Source organism: Pleurodeles waltl, chromosome 6, assembly GCF_031143425.1.
Source record: "Pleurodeles waltl isolate 20211129_DDA chromosome 6, aPleWal1.hap1.20221129, whole genome shotgun sequence".
NCBI lineage: Eukaryota > Metazoa > Chordata > Amphibia > Caudata > Salamandridae > Pleurodeles > Pleurodeles waltl.
The window spans coordinates 898,486,084-898,508,751 of record NC_090445.1 but is presented as its reverse complement, the minus strand read 5'-3'; the positions used below and the strand labels follow the sequence as shown (position 1 = coordinate 898,508,751).

Sequence of the window (22,668 nt, the reverse complement as noted above, 5' to 3'; positions counted from 1 at the left end):
CTCCCCCCCCTCCTACCTCTTATGGCGGCCGCTGCGCGACAGTGGTAGCGACCCTTGACCCAAGGGTAGGTCGCTCCCCCTGCCGCTGCAGCTCCTCCAAGTTCCCGAGTTCCTGTGTTCCTGAGACCCACCTAACTGTAAGTACCCCCCTCCTCCCAGCCCCTCGCCCTGCCCCGCGCCACTCACCTTCTCTCCTGCTCCTGCTTCTTTTCCTCCTCTCTGTCTCTTCCTCCTCGCTCCCCCTCGGCAATCTTCTTCTGTGTTCTTCTGTTCTTCTCTTCTGTTCTTCTGTTCTTCCCTTCTGTTCTTCTGTGTTCTTCCGGTCTTCTGTGTTCTTCTTCTCTGTTCTTCTCGGTGCTTCTGTGTTCTTCTTCTCGGTTCTTCTGTGCTCTTCTCTGTTCTTCTCTGTTCTTCTCTGTTCTTCTGCTCTTCCGATCTTCTGTGCTTCTGTCTTCTGTTCTTCTGCTCTTCTGTCTTCTGCTCTTCCGGTCTTCTGTTCTTCTGTCTTCTGTTCTTCTGTCTTCTGTTCTCCTGTCTTCGGCTCTTCTACCTCCTCCATCTTCTTCCCCCGAGCCTGCCCTCCTGCTCCTTCCTCATCCCCCTCCCTCACTCGCCTCCCCCTCTCTCACCCCTAGCTAACCCGTTCGCTATCTACCTCCCTCACTCCTCCTATCTTCCTATCTCTCTAGCTCCCTATCTCACTATCTAACTCCCCCACTCTCCACCTCCTCCTACCTACCTATCTGTCTATCTATCTATTTCCCTATCTATCGACTTCTCTATCTATTTTCCAGCTCCCATTCGCCCCCAGCTGACCCCTCCCCCCCCTCCTACCTCTTATGGCGGCCGCTGCGCGACCCAGGGCGCTCCAAAACCTGCTTCCTAGCTCACCCCAAACGCACCCATGGACCCTTCGCCTGCAACTCCTGCAAACGCATCTTCCACCACGCAACTACCACGACCACAAGCCCACGCGCCATCAACCACCTCAAGTGCATCCTGATCAACGCTCGTTCCGTCCACAAGCACGCCGTTGAACTTTGGGACCTCCTGGACTCCACAGCCCCGGACGTCGCCTTCATCACGGAGACATGGATGAACGCCTCCTCTGCTCCAGACATCGCTACCGCCATCCCCGAAGGCTACAAGATCTCCAGAAAAGACCGCACCAACCAAGTAGGAGGAGGTGTCGCCATCATCTTCAAAGACTCCATCAGCGTCACCACCTCCACCGAAGACCCCCCCCTCGCCGCTGAACACCTGCATTTTCAGATTCGCACCGACCCAAGGACCACCCTCAGAGGATCCCTCGTCTACCGTCCTCCCGGACCTCGCGCCTCTTTCAGCGACGCCATCGCCGACTTCATCTCCCCGCACGCCCTCGCCTCACCGGACTACATCCTCCTAGGCGACCTCAACTTCCATCTGGAACAAAACAACGACCCCAACACCACCACCCTGCTCGACAACCTCGCCAACCTCGGCCTCAAACAACTGGTGAACACCGCCACCCACATCGCCGGACACACGCTCGACCCTATCTTCTCCGCCAGCAAACACGTCTTCTTCAGCCACACCTCTGCCCTACACTGGACCGACCACAGCTGCGTCCACTTCACATTCCGACGCGAGACCTCCCACCTCCGCACTCAACCCATCCCTCATCGACAGTGGAACAAGATCCCTGAAGAGCAACTCTTCTCCGCTCTCGCCGCCAACCAACCCACCCTCACCACCGACCCCAACGACGCAGCTCTCAACCTCACAAACTGGATCTCCAACTGCGCTGACAACCTTGCTCCCCTCAAACGCACGCATCGACAGACCAACACCAAAAAACCTCTCTGGTTCTCTGACACCCTCAAAGAATCAAAGAAAACTTGTCGTGCCCTTGAGAAGGCCTGGCGCAAGGACCACACCGCTGACAACATGACCGCCCTCAAGAACGCTACACGCGAACACCACCACCTGATCCGCACTGCCAAAAGGAACTTTTTCACCGACAGACTAGACAAAAACAGCCACAACAGCAGAGAACTCTTCAGCATCGTCAAAGAGTTCTCCAACCCCAGCGCCAGAGCCAACGCCGTCACGCCCTCACAGGATTTGTGCGAATCCCTCGCCACTTTCTTCCATCGCAAGATCAGCGACCTCCACGACAGCTTCGGACACCAGACCCAACCATACACCACTGAACCCGCTTCCCCGGACATCACCCTCAACAACTGGACCCACATCAACACGGAAGAAACCAAATCCATCATGAACTCTATCCACTCCGGCGCCCCTTCGGACCCCTGCCCGCACTTCATCTTTAACAAAGCCGACGACATCATCGCCCCGCACCTCCAGACCGTCATCAACTCTTCTTTTTCTTCTGCTACCTTCCCCGAATGCTGGAAGCACGCTGAAGTCAACGCCCTACTAAAGAAACCTACGGCTGACCCAAGCGACCTGAAAAACTTCCGCCCCATCTCTCTTCTACCTTTCCCAGCCAAGGTAATAGAAAAGACCGTCAACAAACAGCTGACCACCTTCCTGGAAGACAACAACCTGCTCGACCCTTCACAAACCGGATTCCGAACCAACCACAGCACGGAAACCGCCCTCATCTCAGTCACAGACGACATCAGAACCCTGACGGACAACGGTGAAACAGTCGCCCTCATTCTCCTCGACCTCTCGGCTGCCTTTGACACCGTCTGTCACCGCACCCTAATCACCCGCCTACGCTCCACCGGGATCCAAGGCCAGGCCCTGGACTGGATCGCCTCCTTCCTCGCTAACGGCTCCCAAAGAGTTTACCTCCCTCCGTTTCGCTCAGAACCCACCAAGATCATCTGCGGCGTACCTCAAGGCTCATCGCTCAGCCCGACACTCTTCAATGTCTACATGAGCCCCCTCGCCGACATCGTACGCAAGCACGACATCATCATCACCTCCTACGCCGACGACACCCAACTTGTACTCTCCCTCACCAAGGACCCCGCCAGCGCCAAGACCAACCTACAAGAGGGTATGAAGGACGTCGCAGATTGGATGAGGCTCAGCCGCCTAAAGCTGAACTCTGAAAAAACGGAAGTCCTCATCCTCGGCAACACCCCGTCCGCCTGGGACGACTCCTGGTGGCCCACGGCCCTCGGCACCGCACCGACCCCCGCAGACCACGCCCGCAACCTCGGCTTCATCTTGGACCCTCTTCTCACCATGACCAAGCAAGTCAACGCCGTGTCCTCCGCCTGCTTCCTCACTCTCCGCATGCTCCGCAAGATCTTCCGCTGGATCCCCGCCGACACCAGAAAAACCGTGACCCACGCCCTTGTCACGAGTCGCCTGGACTACGGCAACACCCTCTACGCCGGGACCACCGCCAAACTCCAAAACCGCCTGCAACGCATCCAAAACGCCTCGGCCCGCCTCATCCTCGACGTACCCCGCAACAGCCACATCTCCGCACACCTGAGACACCTGCATTGGCTCCCAGTCAGCAAAAGGATCACCTTCCGTCTTCTCACCCACGCACACAAAGCCCTCCACAACAAGGGACCGGAATACCTCAACAGACGCCTCAGCTTCTACGTCCCCACCCGCCCCCTCCGCTCCGCTGGCCTCGCACTTGCTGCCGTCCCTCGCACCCGCCGCTCCACGGCGGGTGGGAGATCTTTCTCCTTCCTGGCGGCCAAGACCTGGAACTCCCTCCCCACCAGCCTCAGGACCACCCAGGACCACTCCGCTTTCCGGAGACTCCTAAAGACTTGGCTGTTCGAGCAGCGATAACCCCCCCCTTTCCCCCCTAGCGCCTTGAGACCCGCACGGGTGAGTAGCGCGCTTTATAAATGTTAATGATTTGATTTGATTTGACATACTGTTCTGCCCTGTCCCAAGCCTGCTGTGGGTTCATAAAGAAGATCACATCTCCATCAGGCAGTTTTTTATTTTATTTCACCAAGACGAGTAGCATGTGTTGGAGGTTCAGTTTGCTGAATTTAAGCATTACTGCCCAGTAGGTACTGCACTGTTATTGTGCTGCTTCAGTTTAATATAGTAACATGAATATACTGTTCAATTCAAAGAGTCTGCAGGTTTTCCATAGCAGTAGGTCCTTGCCTTTGTAGTGCAGTAGCCTTTCCACTAGTGGCCGGGAAAGAATTTTTGGCATCATGGCTATCACTAGTTACTCTTTCAATTACAAAAAAGGTTGAAAACCCATGTGAGCCACCACAGTGCTAAACCAAGTCTCTATGAACGTGTACATATCTCTGTTTGCTCCAGGACACCCACAACACTCTCTTGGGATGGGCCTGTGGGGTTTTTTGTTCAATATTTCTGAATTATTATTCTCTTCAGCATTTAAGACAGCTGAGCTTTTACCTCTATTATCTCAGATGCCAGTTCAGCTAGGATGGTTTCACTCTGTGTAAACTTTTACGGACAGCTTCCTTCGATCTGCATGAAGAACCCCAATATGCTGCAGTAGTCTGTTTGTCTTTCTAGGATGTGCCTGATGTCTACAGCGGCTTGTGGTATGGAGTCCAAGTTGCCATACTTCTGAACAGCAGCTTCTCTTAGCAACAGTCTTGTGGTGTAAGTGTGCATCTCACAGCTGACATGCCAAAGTCCACAAGTGAGGTCAGGAAAGTCTTTCCTCTATGTTGTTTCAGGATTCCTAAATTCACAATCAAGCGCCTCTGCTCAATAATAACTGAGAAAAGGTCTTCCACTCCAGTCTATTTCGAGCAAATGGGTGGCCAATCCTCCACATACTTGCCCAAGGTGGCGTCGTACCCACTCTCTCAGTGCCCACCAGTCCCCTGTCAGCAGAGAGTGGTCACACCCCTGCACAGATTGGAGGAGCTTTCAGACTGCTTGGCTCTGCTAAGAATTGCCTCCATTTCACAGCTGTCCTCTCAAATCTGCGCACCTGCTGTTATTAGGCGGTGAGAGGACCTGCTTCCATCTCTTCCTGGACTTCTTTGGATTACAGTTGTTTTGGATATATTAAGTGGGCAACTCCACCAGTAATACTTTCCTGATTTTCCCACCAACAACTAAAACCAAGTTTCAAATACACATACCTGGGTGAATCCATCATTTTTACTGGATTTTTTAAATTCTTCGTCATAAAGCAAATATAGCACTTTCAGATTGCCTATAATGCCTGCTTCAGCTGCCTCCGGGCTATTGACTTGTTGTCAAACCTACTCAAGTGGAGAGGAAATAAATGAAGTTGCCTGTGTGCCTGCCTCCAAGCAAATGTCCATTAATAGTAATTCGACAGGATTTACTCTTGAAGGGTCCGATCTTAATTACAATCTTATTTCTGGTTTAATGAATATTGGGCTCGTTCATTGTATCTCATTTTCAGGTATCCACTGCATAGCGTATTACATTTAGTAGTCAGTGCTCTTTGGACGGAAGATCCCACCCAGGGCGCCCATTTGGTATGGACTGAGAATCATTTCTTTGGAATCCCTTGTTTCAGGAGAATGAAATGAAGGGCAGATTAAGTAGCAAGCCAGTGATATTTTAATAACAGGACACTGATTTTTTAAATACATAAATGATTCAAATTAGATGGCATTCTGCCTAATCTGGTTTCACTGGTATCCATCTGGACCCATTCCCTCACAAAAAGACTCCGCATCTCTGTTGTGTCACTGTTCGAGTTTCTCTCAGTTTTTTATAACAGTACATTGAAGTGAGCATGTGATTGTGTCAGTGGATGTGTCTTTGCAAACATAATGAAAACGGTGTTCACTAGCTTCGCGGAAAGTCATACCAATATTTTAGTAATGAAATGCTGCATCATTTCTATGATGAGAACTCTCTAAGGTCTGAAGAGCCGATTTCAGCTGCTGCATTTTTTGGGGTCGTACGTAACTCAAAATCACAAAATAAAATGACTGACGGAGTGTTAAAACTTTTCAAACCCTCACTCCCAGTCACAGATCTGGGTTTAATCCATCATTATTTTGCTTGCCACATCACCCCAGTTTGTACCCAACTATATGCAAATCAGTCTTGACCCTGTTCCCAATAGGAGCAATCCAGCCCGAACTGTCATGCCAGGCCCTCGCTGGACAGGATTTAAGCATCCTGGGACCAATTTCAGGGTATCACCCTTCATCAGCCAGGCAAGCTGGAATCCAGTGGCGCAGCAAGCAAGGGACCCATGTCTGGGCATACCCTAGCCACTTAGGGCGCACAAAGCAAAATCACAAAATAAAATGATGGACGGAGTGTTGAAACTTTTCAAACACTCACCCCCAGTCACAGATCTGGGTTTAATCCATCGTTAGTCCCATGAGGAACAGGGTCAAGGCTGATTTGCATATGGCTGGGTCCAAACTGGGGTGGCATGGTGAGCAAAAGAACAATGGATTAAACCCACATCTGTGACTGGGGGTAAGTGTTTGCTTTGCTCAGCACTCCGTCCATCATCCTTTTGTATTGCTGTCATACATAACTCTCCAGTAGGCAGTGGTAAGTAAGCAGTGATGACTCGTTGTATTGCCCTTTCACGTAAGCAATACTTTCTCAAAAACATGCAGCATCTTATTTTTTTAGTACATAAATCCTATTTCCCTTTATGGTAAAATCCTTTAAGTATAACTAAAATAACTAAACGCAATCCTGTTCTGTATTTCGTTCTGCTAATCGCATATCAGCAGAACGAAATATGCTATGATCACATAACACGTATTTTAATATGAATAAGTCACATAGAATAGCGTTATTTACCGTAGGATATTGTTGATGTCAACTTAATTCTTTCTAAATACTCCTATTTTGGCTAGATGCTCAAAAATTATATAATTGTCCTTAGATCAACACCTTATCCTGAGATAAAACAGACACCCTCTTGGTTGATAATAACAAAAAACTATGCACTGCTTCCTTTTCCACTGTCTATGTGAATTTTAGCCACTTCTAGGGCAGGTGTCCTTGTAACTGGCTGGATCTTAAGACAGTAGCAACGTCTGATTGACATGTAAACACTGTTAACTTTTCCCTCAGTTGAACCAATTGACAGCTGAAAATATCTAGAGATGCAGTATTTCTGTTAAAAAGTGGAATTACTATAATCTGTAAGAAATATACCCACTTCTAAAAAACACATTCGACAGAGGCTACTTTAACTCAGCAAAAATGTGTTTTATTTCTGTAAAGCCTGCACTTCCACTGTCAATGGAACACGAGTTCTAACCAATGGGTCCAGATAGGTTTATTTTTAAATGTATTCTAAGTTAGTTTGCATTTTTGGTTTTATCATTTAGGGGGTCATTCCTACCCTGGCGGTCTACGGAGGAATCACCTCCAACAGGCTGGTGGTGCTTCTGGGGCTATTCTGACCGCGACGGTAAAGCCGCGGTCTGAAAAGGTAAGCCGGCGGTCCCGCTGCCCCTGTGAATCCTCCACTGCGGCGCTGCAAGCAGCACCGCCATGGGGATTCCGACCCCCTTCCCGCCAGCCTGGTTCTGGTGGTTTTCACCGCCAGAACCTGGCTGGCGGGAACGGGTGTCGTGGGGCCCTTGGGGGCCCCTGCAGTGCCCATGCCAATGGCATGGGCACTGCAGGGGCCCCCTAACAGGGCCCCACATTGATTTTCAGTGTCTGCTTGGCAGACACTGAAAATCGCGACGGGTGCAACTGCACCCGTCGCACACCAGCAACTCCGCCGGCTCCATTCGGAGCCGGCTTCCTCGTTGCTGGTGCTTTCCCGCTGGGCGGGCGGGCGGGCGGCCTTTTGGCGGTCGCCTGCCAGCCCAGCGGGAAAGTCAGAATGACCGCTGCGGTCTTTTGACCGTGGTACGGTCTTCTGGCGGTTCCCGCCAAGGTAGGAATGACCGCCTTAGTGTTTCTCACTCTTTGATCCAGGAGTCAATGTCACTGATAAGTGAATGTAGCCAATAAACAATGAATACGTGAGTATTTTAGCACAGCATAACTGTTGGAAATGGGGTCTTTGGTTGGCAGTCAGGTTGCCCACTGTCCAAGCAAAGACCCTCACGCTAGTCAGGGTAAAAGAGAATCCCCTTCAGCTAACCCCTGCTCACCCCCTTGGTAGCTTGGCAGGAGCAGTAGGCTTAACTTCAGAGTGCTAGGTGTAAATTATTTGTACCAACACACACAGTAAGAATCAAAACACTACAAAATGACATCACAGGTTTAGAAAAATATAAAAAAATTATCTAAACAAAACAAGACCAAAGTGACAAAAATCCACAATACACAAGTCAAGTTATCAATTAAAAACCAAAAAGAGTCTTCATGTAATTTTAAACACAATGCTAACGCTGTTAGCGTGAAAATGTACCTTGGGTGCGTCAAAAAAAATATGGGTGAGTGTGCTTCAAAAAGAGCTTGCAATGCATTGAATTCACTCATGAGCAAGACCTTGCGTCGTTTCTCCTTCAGTCGTGTCGGCGTGCATCGTTTCTTCTCTCTGCGGGAGAGCGATGCATCGATCCGGTCAGCACTCTCGGGTACGGGCAGACCTTGCATCATTTTTGACATGCCCAGCAGTGTTTGTGTCAGAAATTCAGCCGCACGATGGTCCGAAAACCACACAGCGCAGGTTGCAATCTCACCAGCCTCCGTCAGCGATGCTGTGCGTCGTTTCTCCAACCACGAGCGTCAATCCTCTGGTCGCGTTGCAGGCGAGCATCGATTTTCAGCCACGAAGCCGGAAGGGCATCGATTTTTCAGCCGCAGATCAGAGTCGCATCGATCTTTTCCCCGCACAACAGTCTGTGCATGGATTTCTCGCTCTTGGGCTGCCAGCTTCTCTTCTCAGGGTCCCAGGAACTGGATGGGCACCACTTGGCAGAGTAGGAGTCTCTCCAGAGGCTCCAGGTGCTGGCAGAGAGAAGTATTTGCTGTCCCTGAGACTTCAAACAACAGGAGGCAAGCTCTAAATCAAGCTCTCGGAGATCTTCACAAGAAGGAAGGCAACACAAACACTAGTCTTTGTCCTCTACCACAGGCAGAAGCAGCAACTGTAGGATAGCTCCACAAAGAACAGTCACAGGCAAGGCAACTCTTCTTCCTCAGCTCTTCAGCTCTTCTCCAGGCAGAGGTTCCTCTTGGTTTCCAGAAGTGATCTAAAGTCTGTGGTTTTGGGTGCCCTTCTTATACCCATTTTGCCCACTGAAGTAGGCTTACTTCAATGAAAAGTCTCTCTTGTTTGTGAAATCCTGCCTTGCACAGGCCAGGCCCCAGACCCACAACAGGAGGTTGGAGACTGCATTGTGTGAGAGCAGGCACATCCCTTTAAGGCGTGAGTGACCACTACTCCCCTCCATCGTAGCACAGATGGCTAATCAGGATATGCAGGCTACACCCCAGCTCCCTTTGTGACACTGCCTAGTGAGAGGTGCAACCAGTCCAACTGTCAAACTGACCCAGACAGGGAATCCAGAAACACAGTCACAAAAATGGTATAAGCATGAAAATTCTCACTTTCTAAAAGTGGCATTTTCAAACACACAATCTCGAAATCAACTTTACTAAAAGATGTAGTTTTAAATTGTGAGCTTAGAGACCCCAAACTCCATGTCTATCCACTCCCAAAGGGAATCTACACTTTAATCAGATTTAAAAGTAGCCCCCATGTTAACCTATGAGAGGGACAGGCCTTGCAACAGTGAAAAACGAATTTAGCAATATTTCACAGTCACGACAAATAGAACAAATTAGTATATATCCTACCTTAAACACACACTGCACCCTGCCCTTGGGGGTACCTAGGGCATACCTTAGGGGTGTCTTATGTGTAAGAAAATGGAAGGTTTAGGCCTGGCAAGTGGGTACACTTGCCAAGTCGAATTTACAGTAAAAAACTGCACAAAAAGACACTGCAGTGGCAGGTCTGAAACATGGTTACAGAGCTACTTATCCGAGTGGCACAACCGGTGCTGCAGGCTCACTAGTAGCATTTAGTTTACAGGCCCTGGGCACCTCTAGTGCACTCTACTAGGGACTTACTAGTAAATCAAATATGGCAATCATGGATCAACCAATTACATATACATTTTGTAAAGGAGCACTTGCACTTTAGCACTGGTTAGCAGTGGTAAAGTGCCCAGAGTGACAAATACAGCAAAAATAGAGTCCAACACACATTAACTACCTGAGAAACAGAGGCAAAAAGTTAAGGGAGACCACGCCAATGATGAAAAGTCTAACAATAACATTACTCAAATAATTATCAGTGCCTTCGTTCCATCCAATGGTGTTTTCAAGTACTCAACCAATCACAGAAGGCATAAAATGATGGACAGGATGAGTCAACACTATTACCATATCTGGTTTGCGGAAAGGGGTCTAGCAATTGTCATACTAACGTAATAGCATCTGGTTCCGGAAAGAGTTCTTGCAATTGTCACACTGGCAATAGCGTCTCTGAATGTAATCTGGTGAAAGCCTGAATGTCAGTAAGAAGGACATATTGACCTGAGCAAGAACAGAATGATAAAGGTACGAGTAAGCTGGACATCATGTTGACATGGATAGGTCAATGGCTGAATTACAGGAACATTTCTCTTTACTGTGCTGGAAACAAAGAAGCGGCCAATAGGTTCGAAGTGTATGTCGAGGGAAATATAAGCGGGTCACTTACTTATCAGAGTAAATCAATTGCTATTGCTCACTGGCCAGAGCAATCTGTGTGTTCTGCCACCTTCACTAATAGCAAGAATACTGTTCTACCTGCTCCTCTGCTTATATGATGTTAGTATCGGGCTCCAGAGCCGTCAATTCAAAGCCTATCTTGTAGGTTTGAATGTACTTGGCGTTGTGTCACTGTGACAACCTGTCCTTAATTTGATACTTCCGACAGAATGTGCATGTTTTCTTGTAAATAAGCGCCACGTCACATTTATCATGGAAAAGCCTCTAAAAGATTTTGTTATGTTACTCAGGTACCAGGGGCGCAACTTTACATGAGCTCCTTGGGACACCCCGTGCCCCTCCCCTGAAATAAATCTATTCTGTTTGGGTGCCACCGAGAGCCACAGTAAACTGTAAGCGGACAAGGTATTACCATTTCCTTTCCGACCCAGTGCATCGTGGCAATTAGAGTAGTGTTCTAAAGGCTTTAACGTCAAACCTTTGCAAGACTGTATCCATTTACAAATATATTGGGAGTCATTTGACTAAATGTCTAAGGAATTATGTTTAATTATTATGTGTGTCCTCGTCAGACTTTGCTGAGCAGAGGAGTGCTGAATTCATAGCTCCAGGAATAACACAGCAGTGACTCCGAGGACGGGAGCATGAGTGTGGCTTATGAGTGGCATGTCATCATGTGCAGTCATGCCAGGAGCACTAATGAACAAAGAGCAACATTAGCAAATTGAAGATTATGCTGTGAATACGTGTTCATCCGAATACCCTTTTTCCCCACACGAAAGAGCATCATTGTGGGGAAGTTAGTTTCAGCACAAACAAGGACTAATCAGAGTTTAAATGGCATACCCCGTAGCAGGGCAAAGCACAGGGTGGAGCTGACTACCATGCAGAAGCGTGGGAACTGCTGGGCAGTATCAGAGACACAGCACTTCCCCAACCTCTACATGAGGCGGGGAAGTGAGAGGCTGGCAGATGGAACAAGTGCTGATGTTTTAACAGATACCCCTTGCTGGTGACCTTCTAATGACCTCACGCGTATTAGCATCCTTTTCTTTCCCTATAGGAGACAAGTTACTATCACTCAACCATAATCTCCACTGCACTTCACTCTAGTGTTGTGCATCTAGGTTCACAGATTAAAAAGCGATACTGACATACATATGGTTAACTTATTCACAACACATACCTTCAAGAACAAGTTCATTTGGTACTAAACCTGGACATCCATCGCACAAAGTACATATATTACCTGAGAATGTGCTCTGACACTGGCTTGTTCTGAAAGTTTGGTGGCAGCTCAAGCAGCGGTTTTACAGTAAAGCACTGGATGTCTAAAGGAGGAGGATTAAGGATAAACATTATGTTTGGTGATACAAATCTTTAAAAGATTAATTCCCCTCTTTAACTGCTAGAAAGAGAACGATCTAAGGACCCTGTGACAGAAAAGTATATTGAATCGCTACAAACGATTGCCAACTCGTATACATAAATCATATCCACCCGCACAGACCATGTGATTCTCTGCAAGGATACACTGCCCAGATGAGTTTTTTATGTCATCCCCTGGTGGAGTGGTTGTCTTCATTTTTTCAGCATTGGGGAACTGGGTTAATAATCTAGCTTCAAAGTCCTCGCGACGTTCATATTCTTTTCCTCTGTAAATGAACACTTTGTTCTAAAAACAAATGAGAAACCGAAATTACCTTAAAAGAAAGTAAAACAAAAGCAAACCAACTGAAGCTACAGGCCTAAAGGCGCCTGCAACTTCTACTGCTATCTGTCATGAAACCAAATAACTATAATATGACTTGCATTTCTGCCTGATTAGTTTGCATTTTCACTCAAAGATGCAGACTGACAGATACAACCTGAAGCATTCAGATGAAATATTTTGATTTACATTCTTCCTTTAAGTGCCAGTGAAAGACAAAGCAAAATATGGATGAGAGGCAAAACCTGATCATAAAGTAAAGAAAAAACATTCTAAATTCTACTGTACTCAGCATACATCGATACAACATAACAAAGAAAAAACGTTGGGGCTCTCATTTCCTAAATAAACGAAAACACACTTACAATGAATTACATACCTCGCCCGTCTTTCTGGCCACAGTGCTAACTCCATCGCTCATGAACAGCATTCGCAGCCACACAAGCTGAGGGGATGGTTCCAGATCCGTATAGGCGGGGTCAGAGGTGTGCTTCCTGTTTTTTTCTGTATCTCTTGCCTTGACACCCACATCAAGTTGAGTAGGATTCTTTCATTAACATTATATTTGCTATGCATTTGTGCTTATAGCTTACTTTAACAGCTCTTCTGTGTTGAAGAGTTCACCTACACGGATTGCTATGTCTTTATACAGCAGCTGCCCCCACAACCACCCCCAAGAGTGCTTGGAAGACAGCCTCCACATCAGTCCCACTCGACGGTTTAATTAATTTTATTCTGGTTATATTGTTCTACTGGATGTTGCTTTAGAGCAGTCATTCTTGTGGGGTTTTAATAACAGGACCTCAGCACCTGTTTTATACATGGCGGAGGTCTCGCAATGTTTCTGTCCCACCACGTCTCTGTTGCAGAGCACTGTTGCGATACAAGATGCAGATACAACACTTTTCTCACTATTTCAGATGTGTGCTTTCCTCTACCTGCATTCCTTTGGCATGATCGAAGAGAAGCACCCTTCAAGAGAAAGCACATCATTGAATTCAGCGAGGGTAGAAGGGGGTGAAGCCAGCTGCTGCTACCCAGAGATCCCTTTTCAGTTCTTGCACAGCATATAATTGCACTGCAATAGTGCAGCAGAGACAGCCTTTGGCTAGGAAAAGAGGGCTACAAATTATAACTGTTCTCTCGACCAGGCACCATCTTTATTTGGATACCCGATCCATGCAACCCAGAGAAGCTCCAGAAACGGGATTCTGAACATTCTTGCAAAGGGAGTCATTATTCTGGGGCCAGAAAAGGCTCTTAGTTCAAAAAAAGTTCAGGGGAGTATCTTCCGATCCTGGATCGCGGGTCACTGAACCAATTATTTCAGCAACAAAGTTTCAAGATGGTGGATCTCCCGTACAAAACATCCTGACTCTGATCTTTGCTGACATGTACTTAGCGTCCATTGATCTGCTGGATCCTTACATATTCATATGCACCCTTCTTCTCAGAGATTTATTAGATTCTTTGCCTTTGGTCACCATTTTCGATTCTGTGTGCTTCACTTTGGCTATTCTTCTGCACCTAGAGTTTTCATATGATTAGGAGTAAAATTAAACGGCGTCAAACGAGATGAAAACGAACTGAAGGCTAAACTAAGTAAGAAGAAATCATGATTTGATGGAGACTGCAGATGGCTAACAAGTCAGATAAGGACATTCAAAAGATACATTATTTTAAGTACGACTTAAAGACAGAGACCCACCTTAAGTCTGTAAAAAGACATTATAAAGTGATGGAAAGTTAAAAGAAATTATGCCATTATGATAAATGCTGGAAAAGCATGATTGGTGCGATAGCAACGCAAAAGGGCAAAAAGCTCTGACAGGTTGTTCTGTGTGGGATAGGAAAGGAATTAGGTGAATTGTAATATATGGTCGATGAAGAAACTTTGGGAACTTATCTTGAGAAAATATGTTCAAATGGACATATGGATGGCCCACATAAAAAATCACTTTTAGCAGACAAGGAAATAGTAGACCACTTTTCCAAAGCAACCATAAACAAAACAAAACAACTAGGTGACAAACTCATGAGAATGGCCAGCCCGTCAAAGGCTATTATAACACTGATTGATGGACTAGGTAATGTTTTTTTAGGGTTTAAAAGATTATTAAACAGGAATTTTCCCTGCAAATTGGAAGGGGGAAATATAAAAAAAAAGATGATAGGACTGTCCCAAAAACTACAGATAGATACATTTGTTCGATATGGGGAGAAACTATTCTCTAAAATAATCTTGGGCATGTTGAAAGAATAGACAGAGAGGACATAATCCCAGTTCAACAGAATACCTTTAAAAAGAGACACTTTACCATAGCCTATTGTTTTAGCCTGTTGTCTATAGCACGAAGTACATTGAGCAAAGGTTTAATTTACACTACTGTTTTGTGGACTCTCGCGCTGCATTTGATCTAGTGAACCAGAGATTGTTGTTGGATACACTAGTGAAACAGGAGATAACACGGCCTACTTGTAAACCTTGAAGTAAACCATAGAGAGAATTATGCATAAGTTGAAATGGACAGGAAAGGAGCATTACCATGTAATGTACCAATTAAAGTGATTTCAGACAGGGTGTGCGTTGGCTTGACTATTATTTTGGATCTTTTATTAATCTACCTTTAGTACTAACAGCAACAAAGAGTTTTATTCATAAAATGAATAGCTCACACATCCCATGTCTTTTACATGCAGATTACCTAGTCATTATGGATCTGACAGAATTAGGTCTTCAGACAGTATTTGCACTAAAAGAAAACTGGGAGATAAAATCAAAATTACAGTGTTTGGAAAAGCAAACCTGTTTAATACATATCATTTAGGTTAGATAAAATAGAAGTAGTTAACAAGTATAAATATGTAAGGATAAGCTATGGGAGGAAATTGCAGTGGAATGACCAATTTATCATTTTAAAAGCAAAAGCATTTCTCTCTGTGAGTGGGCCTGAAACAAATTATGAAGACTATGGGGGTCCATCCTTATGACTGATTTTAGCAGCATGCAAGGCCATTTTATGCCCACAATTCCAATATGGTGCTAAACTGATAGGGCTTAGTCGTACACACACTTAGGTTTATAAAGAACATGAATGCTTGAAGTAATTGCTGTCCTTAAGAAAATCAGTACTGATTCAGGTTATAAGAATGGAAGCAGATTTAACTTCCTGGAGCTACTTAACCTGTGTCAATATAACACAATTTTGAGTTTGGACAGGAACTAAAGTGAACCAAAAAATTACAAAGCTTTGTCACAATTAGGTTATATCATTGTGAACTAAAGTGGACACAAGATGTCTGGAAGATATTAAATGATATATGAAGAAGGTTGTCAACAGAGCAGGTGAATAAAAACCTACTAGTGTTGAAATCTAAATCTCCACTTTAATTATTAACCAAAACATGTGCCAGAGAGAATGATGTGAGGTATTTGAGTTATGAAGTTTCAATTACATTTTTGAGGGATTCTTGGCTGAGCAGAGAGGTGATTTCATATATAGATGCTTTACCCAATATAGCCTTGAGATAGGCAGTGCTAAAGTATATAAATGGACTAGCGCCCTTTTTCAAGTGTTCAACAGTAAAGAACACAGTTCAAGGTAGCAATAGTAAATGCACATATAGTCTGAATATAAGAAATAACTTACTTCACATTTAGATAGATTTATGGAGTTGTTGCTGGTACAGAAAATATTTTTAAGGCCAATACACCATAAGTATGGAATTTAGATTGAAGACAAGCTGCAGAAATTTTAATGGAGAAGAGGGTTTTGGGTGTAACTTGTGCAATATGAAGCGCATATGGATACACTCTAGAACATATTGCTCCTTTTACCAAGCATGAATAAGGGGAGTTGCACAATCCAGTAAGGAAAGGAGCCATTATACAAATGTGAAGTACACCCGCAGAATCTGACTTAGAATCTGATCAGAGGGTGTCTCAACTGTGGTTTCATCAGTTGTTCTTACTGACATCTACGTAAATCATAAAATGTGTTACTTTTACTACAGTAATAGTGTTCCATCTTTACAACAAAATCAGAAGGATTATCTAATTGTGACTGCATAATGAGGCAGATATGGTGGGCCCAATCACAGAAAATGTCTCCAGGCTCTTACAATATTTTTGTTGATTTACTCGTAACCTTTTCCCATACATTTCTGAAAAAGATCAACTTTCAGATCAAACAATATGGTAGCCACTAGGGACGCACACTAGAAATTACACCATTCATTTATTCATGTATTTCTGACTTTTGTAGTGCTCTAGGGATATCTATTAGCAGGTTGTGGCAGAGTTAACTCACAGACTTGATATTCAACAATGCATGAACAAAGATTCCACAGGAGCAAACAAGTTTCAGTAGGAGTATAACAGTTATTTGGCTCAAGCAAAATGGCAACTGTCAGAGAAAAAGTCAGTCATTGTGTGTAACAAAGTAACAAAACAAAGACCCGCTTAAAGAAATAAGGCATTTAAACATCCACACCAATTGTAAGCAGCAAGAGTACAATATTATTAAAAACACAGCACAATAAGTGGACCCAGAAAAGGGGTTAAGGTTAAACGAAATGAAAAAATGACTCACTGAAAATGCTTGCAAATAATTTATTTAATTAATTAATTGGCAAACATGTATAATAAATATTAATTGTGTGAAAGCAATAAAAAGTAAACCTGGTGCCACCTAGAGGAGGCACGCATATAGTTACAAAATAATATGTAAAAAAAAGTTGCAAGCTGCAAAAATAAATAAATACAACATATGAGATGAGAGTAAACATAACAGAATGGTCTAGCAGCCCTTACACTTAAGTGGACAACATTCTAGAGGAAGTGCACATGTGCAAGAGCAAAATGCCAACACTCACAATGAACATAGAGACTGAATGAAGCGTCCTAATACTTTATATCCTGCATTAGGCTTTTGGCAGGCAGATGCAAAATGTATGTACAGTATATTCCTGTTTTTTTTTTTTCATTACATTGATTTTTGGAAAACATGAGTCTGGTGAGAGAGCTAAAGCTAAAAGTGTTACACTGGATGCCAATGAAAATGGAATAAAAGAGAAAAAAAAACTAGTATCCAATGAAGTTCCAACCAGGATATCATCCCTCAAGCAGCAAAGCCCACAAGTGCATGAATTTTAATTTAAGTATATGGTTGGCTTTTGCAATGGCAAGATTTTTTACATCCACACTTCTGAGTAGGAAATCAATGGCATATCTGACAAATGTGCCCCTTGGGTTGATGGATGTGTTTTACATAGTCTATGACAATTCACAATGATTTTGTCCTATTGATTGAGGCAAATATTCCATAAAAAATGTGAACACTTGAAAAGTTTTTTGAACTAATCATTTTAGCCCTGGTCACAGTTCTATTGAATTTCTGGTTGTAGTTTTGCCTTTATGTGCTCCCCAGTTGCACACCTGCTAACTACCATCTCTGATACTGAACAGGTTAAGGTTTCCTTCACCTCAGGCTATCCTGATAAGGAGCCACTTCTCCCTAGCAGAGGTGAATAGAAATTCCCTGTGTACTATGGCAAGAAGCAGGCACCACCAGGTCTAGGATATAGCTACCAATGAACACAGATTCAGGCAAAAGTAGGTATATACAGCTGTTCTTGTGTCCCTTTCTCAGTCAGGCATGGTTCATGATTGTCTTAGGCAATGCAAACTCTTACAACCCTCTTCATCAAGGCATCTGAAGGGCTAGTTAACTTAGCATGAGGTTTTAAATTACGAACTAAATTGCCATTTTCAGGATACCATGATTCAAAATATCCCACAATTTACAGTCTCACTGTCACAATAGTGAAATATTGTTCCTGAGCTTCCTCTCAAATGGAACATGAATGATAGCACAATTGTTTAGGTAGTTCTAGCCTGCTCTTTTCCTGCACCCACAGTTGAATGGTTCAACCCATTTCAGCTCCTTCTGATGGCACTATCTCGTTTTCTACCATTTTGTAGACAAGGTACAGCCTGCAATGCAGCCCTTCGGAAATAGAGCTAGCTGATTTCTGATGAAGTTACTAGAAAATATCAAGGTAGTAAGTATTAGTCATCTGATGCCTTATCTTACAGCTACTGTTTTTTCCTATTAAGCTGGAGACTAGCAGTTGACTTCAGCAGAGTTGTTAAGAAGTTGTGGAGTAGATTTCAAAATCTCCTGTCAGAATCATGAGCACCTCATTAACTCTCCTAAACTGTATCAAGAATACCATAATATTCACCTTATAAATGCTGACATGTGTATAGAAAATTAAATTAGGCTTTTATCTTTTGAGGTAAAATGTTCAACAAGGTAAGAATTTGATACCAATTGTCGCCACTATTTCTGAGATCCAAATTGCAGTTTATGACATCTGGGTTCTGAATGGCCTCCACAGCCCAGGTATCAGGGGGATGTGTAACGCACAAGCTGCATGGTATTTATTCATAATTATGTTGCAAATAGTTTGCCCCACAATTCCATTTCTGCCCCAGATGCAGCAGGCCTGCATTTTCACAGTTGCATTACAATAGGCTAGTTATTTGCAATGAAGTACTCACCAGTGTTGGCCGGGCTTTGACAGGCTATCATCCCAGTCTCACAGTGGCTGGGCTGAACCAGAGAACAAAACACTATGCAGATATACTTCTTACAGAAGGGTTGTAAAACCTACTATGGCATGCTTTTAGTAGGTAATTCACCAATTTATCTCCATAACAAACAATGTATATGTTGGAATTCTATTTTTAAATTGAAAATCCAAGTTGGCTGAGTGGTGAGTATAGCAAATACTGGTCTTCAGTGCACTGACTGACCAAGTCAGTTGGACAGGCAAATGCCTAAGTTTGAAAATGACAGGAAACTATCTTATATAGGATATTAGAAATGAATTAGACAGCAGTTAGTCCAGAAAACTGACTTCCTTTATCCTACCAAAATAGGACATTATGGCGGTCATTACAACATTGGCGGTAAAAGCCGCTTACCGCCGTGCAGAAGACCGCCAACACACCGCCGCGGGCGCGGAAAACCGCCACAGCTATTATGACCCACATCTCGGAATCTGACAAAATTCAGACACCCGCACAAGTCCGCCACACCAAAGGTCAGTGATAAACTGGCGAAAAAAACCTCCACCGTCACGCCAACAGAAATACGCCCACACTATCACGACACACGAATCCACGTGCCGGTCTTTCAACCGCGGTATTCCATTGGCGGTACACACCGCTGAGCTCAAAATACACACACTTCTACAAAACACAGCCACATTGGACAATTCAAAATACACACACCTGATACACATACACAGACCACTCCCACACACCCATTACAATATAAAACACACACCCACATCACCCACAAACCCCTATGACCGATATTACAGAGAGAAGAACAGAGAGAGACACCACCATCCACAAACTAGCATCCACAGGCACACAACACCATCACCCACACAACTTCCACGCACAAAACACCACACACCACTACATATCACCACACTTAACACCACACACACCACCCCACACATCACCTACACCACCCCATGGCACGGCAAAGACACCCCAGGTTTTCGGAGGAGGAGCTCAGGGTCATGGTGTAGGAAGTCGTCTGGGTAGAGCCACAGCTATTTGGATCACAGGTGCAGCACACCTCAATTGCAAGGAAGATGGAGCTATGGATAAGAATAGTCGACAGGGTCAACGCCGTGGGACAACACCCAAGAAATCGGGACGAGATCAGGAAGAGGTGGAACAACCTACGGGGGAAGGTGCGTTCTGTGGTCTCAAGACACCACCAGGCGGTTCAACGGACTGGCGGCAGACCCTGACCTCCTCACCCACAACTAACAACATTGGAGGAGCAGGTCTTGGCGATTCTGCATCCTGAGGGCCTCGCAGGAGTCGGTAGAGGAATGGACTCTGGTAAGTCAAACCTTTAACTACCATATCCCCCACCCTACCTGCATGCTATCACATACACCCACCCTCGCCCCCACCCCTATCACTCCAACTCCTCACAAATGTACCAATATCACAAACCACCCATCCCAACACCAAGCCCTGCATGCAACACCAACGCATGGACACCCATCACTAAAGCATGCCCACTGCACATACCCATACACTCCCCTAAACCATCATCAGACACCCATCACTAAAGCATGCCCACTGCACATACCCATACACCCCCCTAAACCATCATCACACAAGCTTCCACACTGGAATGCAAGCACTGGGGTACACGCTCACCCACCCATTACACACCATGACACACACAGATGCAATAATCATGCCTTTACACCCCTGCAGGACCACTACCCAATGTCACCAGACAGGAGGGTCCAGACATCTCCACTCCACCCACAGAAGAGGCCAACAGTGATGACAGCAGCTCTGTCCAACTGGATCTAGATGACCAGCCCGGACCACCGTGGGCCTCGGGACAGTCGGTTCCCCTAACACAGGCACAGGCCACCACAGACCTTCCCCCCTCTGGAAACACCAGCACAGCACCCACCCAGCGGGCCCATACCTCCGTCCCCAGGACAGGTCAATCAGCTGTGTGTCCACCACTACAGGGAACCCAGGATAACCCACCACCCCAACAACAGGGACCTGGGGGCAGTGGCAGTGGGCACACGGTCCAGGGGACGGAGGCCCAGGAACACAGGGGAACTGGGAGGGCTGCAGTGCGACAAGGGGCGGACAGGCCAAGGGAACCCACTCTCCACGAGGCCCTCTCCTCCATCATGGGAGCATACCACCACTCCCAGGAGACGATGGCAACGGTACTGGCCAAGTTTCAGGAGACCCAGAGCATGCAGGAGGAACAGTATTTGGGCTTCAGGGAGGAACTCAGAACCATCAGCTCCGCCCTGGGCACCATCGTAGGGGTGCTGAAGGAAATACTCAACACCAGGAGGGACACCCTGGCACTACAAGGGGCCCCTGACACTAGGATGGACGATGAACTGCCCACCACCACCGCCGGCGCTAGTGGACAGGAGGCACCGCCACAGGACCACCACACCAGCACCCCACCCCCTGCAGACGGAGAACCACCACGCAAACGGTCCCTGAGATCCAGGAACAAGACAGAGCACAATGCCAAGACCCCCGCCAAGAAATGAGACCACCCTGATTGTCATCCCACTGTCCCACTTTGTCACCCTTCCATACTGAAACTGCCCCAGCTCCGCTTCCTATGCCCATATGGGCAATGCACCTGTGAGACTAATAGACTGGACTCTGCCATGGACACTCCTCCGCCATCACCCCTCACCATTTAACTTCCCCCTCCAATATTTTGTAGTTAAAGAAACACACCTAAAGCACCAAAAGATCTGGAGCCTGTCTGTGATTTCAAAATAGTGTATTTGCAATTACTGTGACAACATTCTCAGGAAATAGTTATGTCAACATACCTATGTCACAAAGCTCTAGTCCATGAGGAATCTAAGCAGATGACACACGTTGGGACCCACACCTGTGAAACCGTAAGGGAAAGTGACAACTCAGTGACCATACATTGGGTGAAATCGACAGATAGGACAGAGGTAGAAGTGTAAAAGTACATGTAGTAGGCAGGAATGTATTCCCACCTGTGTTTCACTGGAAATATTGCTGGATGACTGAGTCCCTGTTGTCCATGTCTTCTTCCTCTGCTTCCTCCTCCTCACTTTCCACAGGCTCCACAGCTGCAACAACCCCGCCATCTGGACCATCCTCCTGCAGAAAAGGCACCTGTTGTCGCAAAGCCAAGTTATGAAGCATACAGCAGGCCACGATGATCTGGCACACCTTCTTTGGTGAGTAGAATAGGGATCCACCTGTCATATGGAGGCACCGGAACCTGGCCTTCAGGAGGCCGAAGGTGTGTTTGATCACCCTCCTAGTCCGCCCATGGGCCTCATTGTAGCGTTCCTCTGCCCTTGTCCTGGGATTACTCACTGGGGTCAGTAGCCATGACAGGTTGGGGTAATCAGAGTCACCTAATAGCCACACACAGTGCCTCTGGAGTTGACCCATCACATAAGGGATGCTGCTATTCCGCATGATGTAGCCGTCATGCACAGAGCCAGGGAACATGGCATTAACATGGGAGATGTACTGGTCTGCCAAAAACACCATATGCACATTCATGGAATGGTAACTCTTCCGGTTCCTGTACACCTGTTCACTCCTGTGGGGGGGGGACCAAAGCCACATGAGTCCCATCAATGGCACCTATGATGTTGGGGATATGTCCAAGGGCATAGAAATCACCTTTCACTGTAGGCAAGTCCTCCACCTGAGGGAAAACGATGTAGCTCCGCAT

General features: G+C 45.9%; 1 protein-coding gene across 1 annotated transcript in view; it reads right to left on the bottom strand.

Annotated features, from left to right (window-relative positions):
• The window catches only part of DOCK1 (dedicator of cytokinesis 1), a 1,072,828-nt gene that overhangs the window by 177,111 nt on the left and 873,049 nt on the right, over window positions 1-22,668 (bottom strand). Inside the window, exons 41-42 of the mRNA XM_069239713.1 lie at window positions 12,166-12,307; window positions 11,882-11,963 (exon numbers count right to left, since the gene is read on the bottom strand). Of these exons, the coding sequence (XP_069095814.1) occupies window positions 11,882-11,963; window positions 12,166-12,307 (224 nt within the window). The remainder of the gene's footprint in view (window positions 1-11,881; window positions 11,964-12,165; window positions 12,308-22,668) is intronic.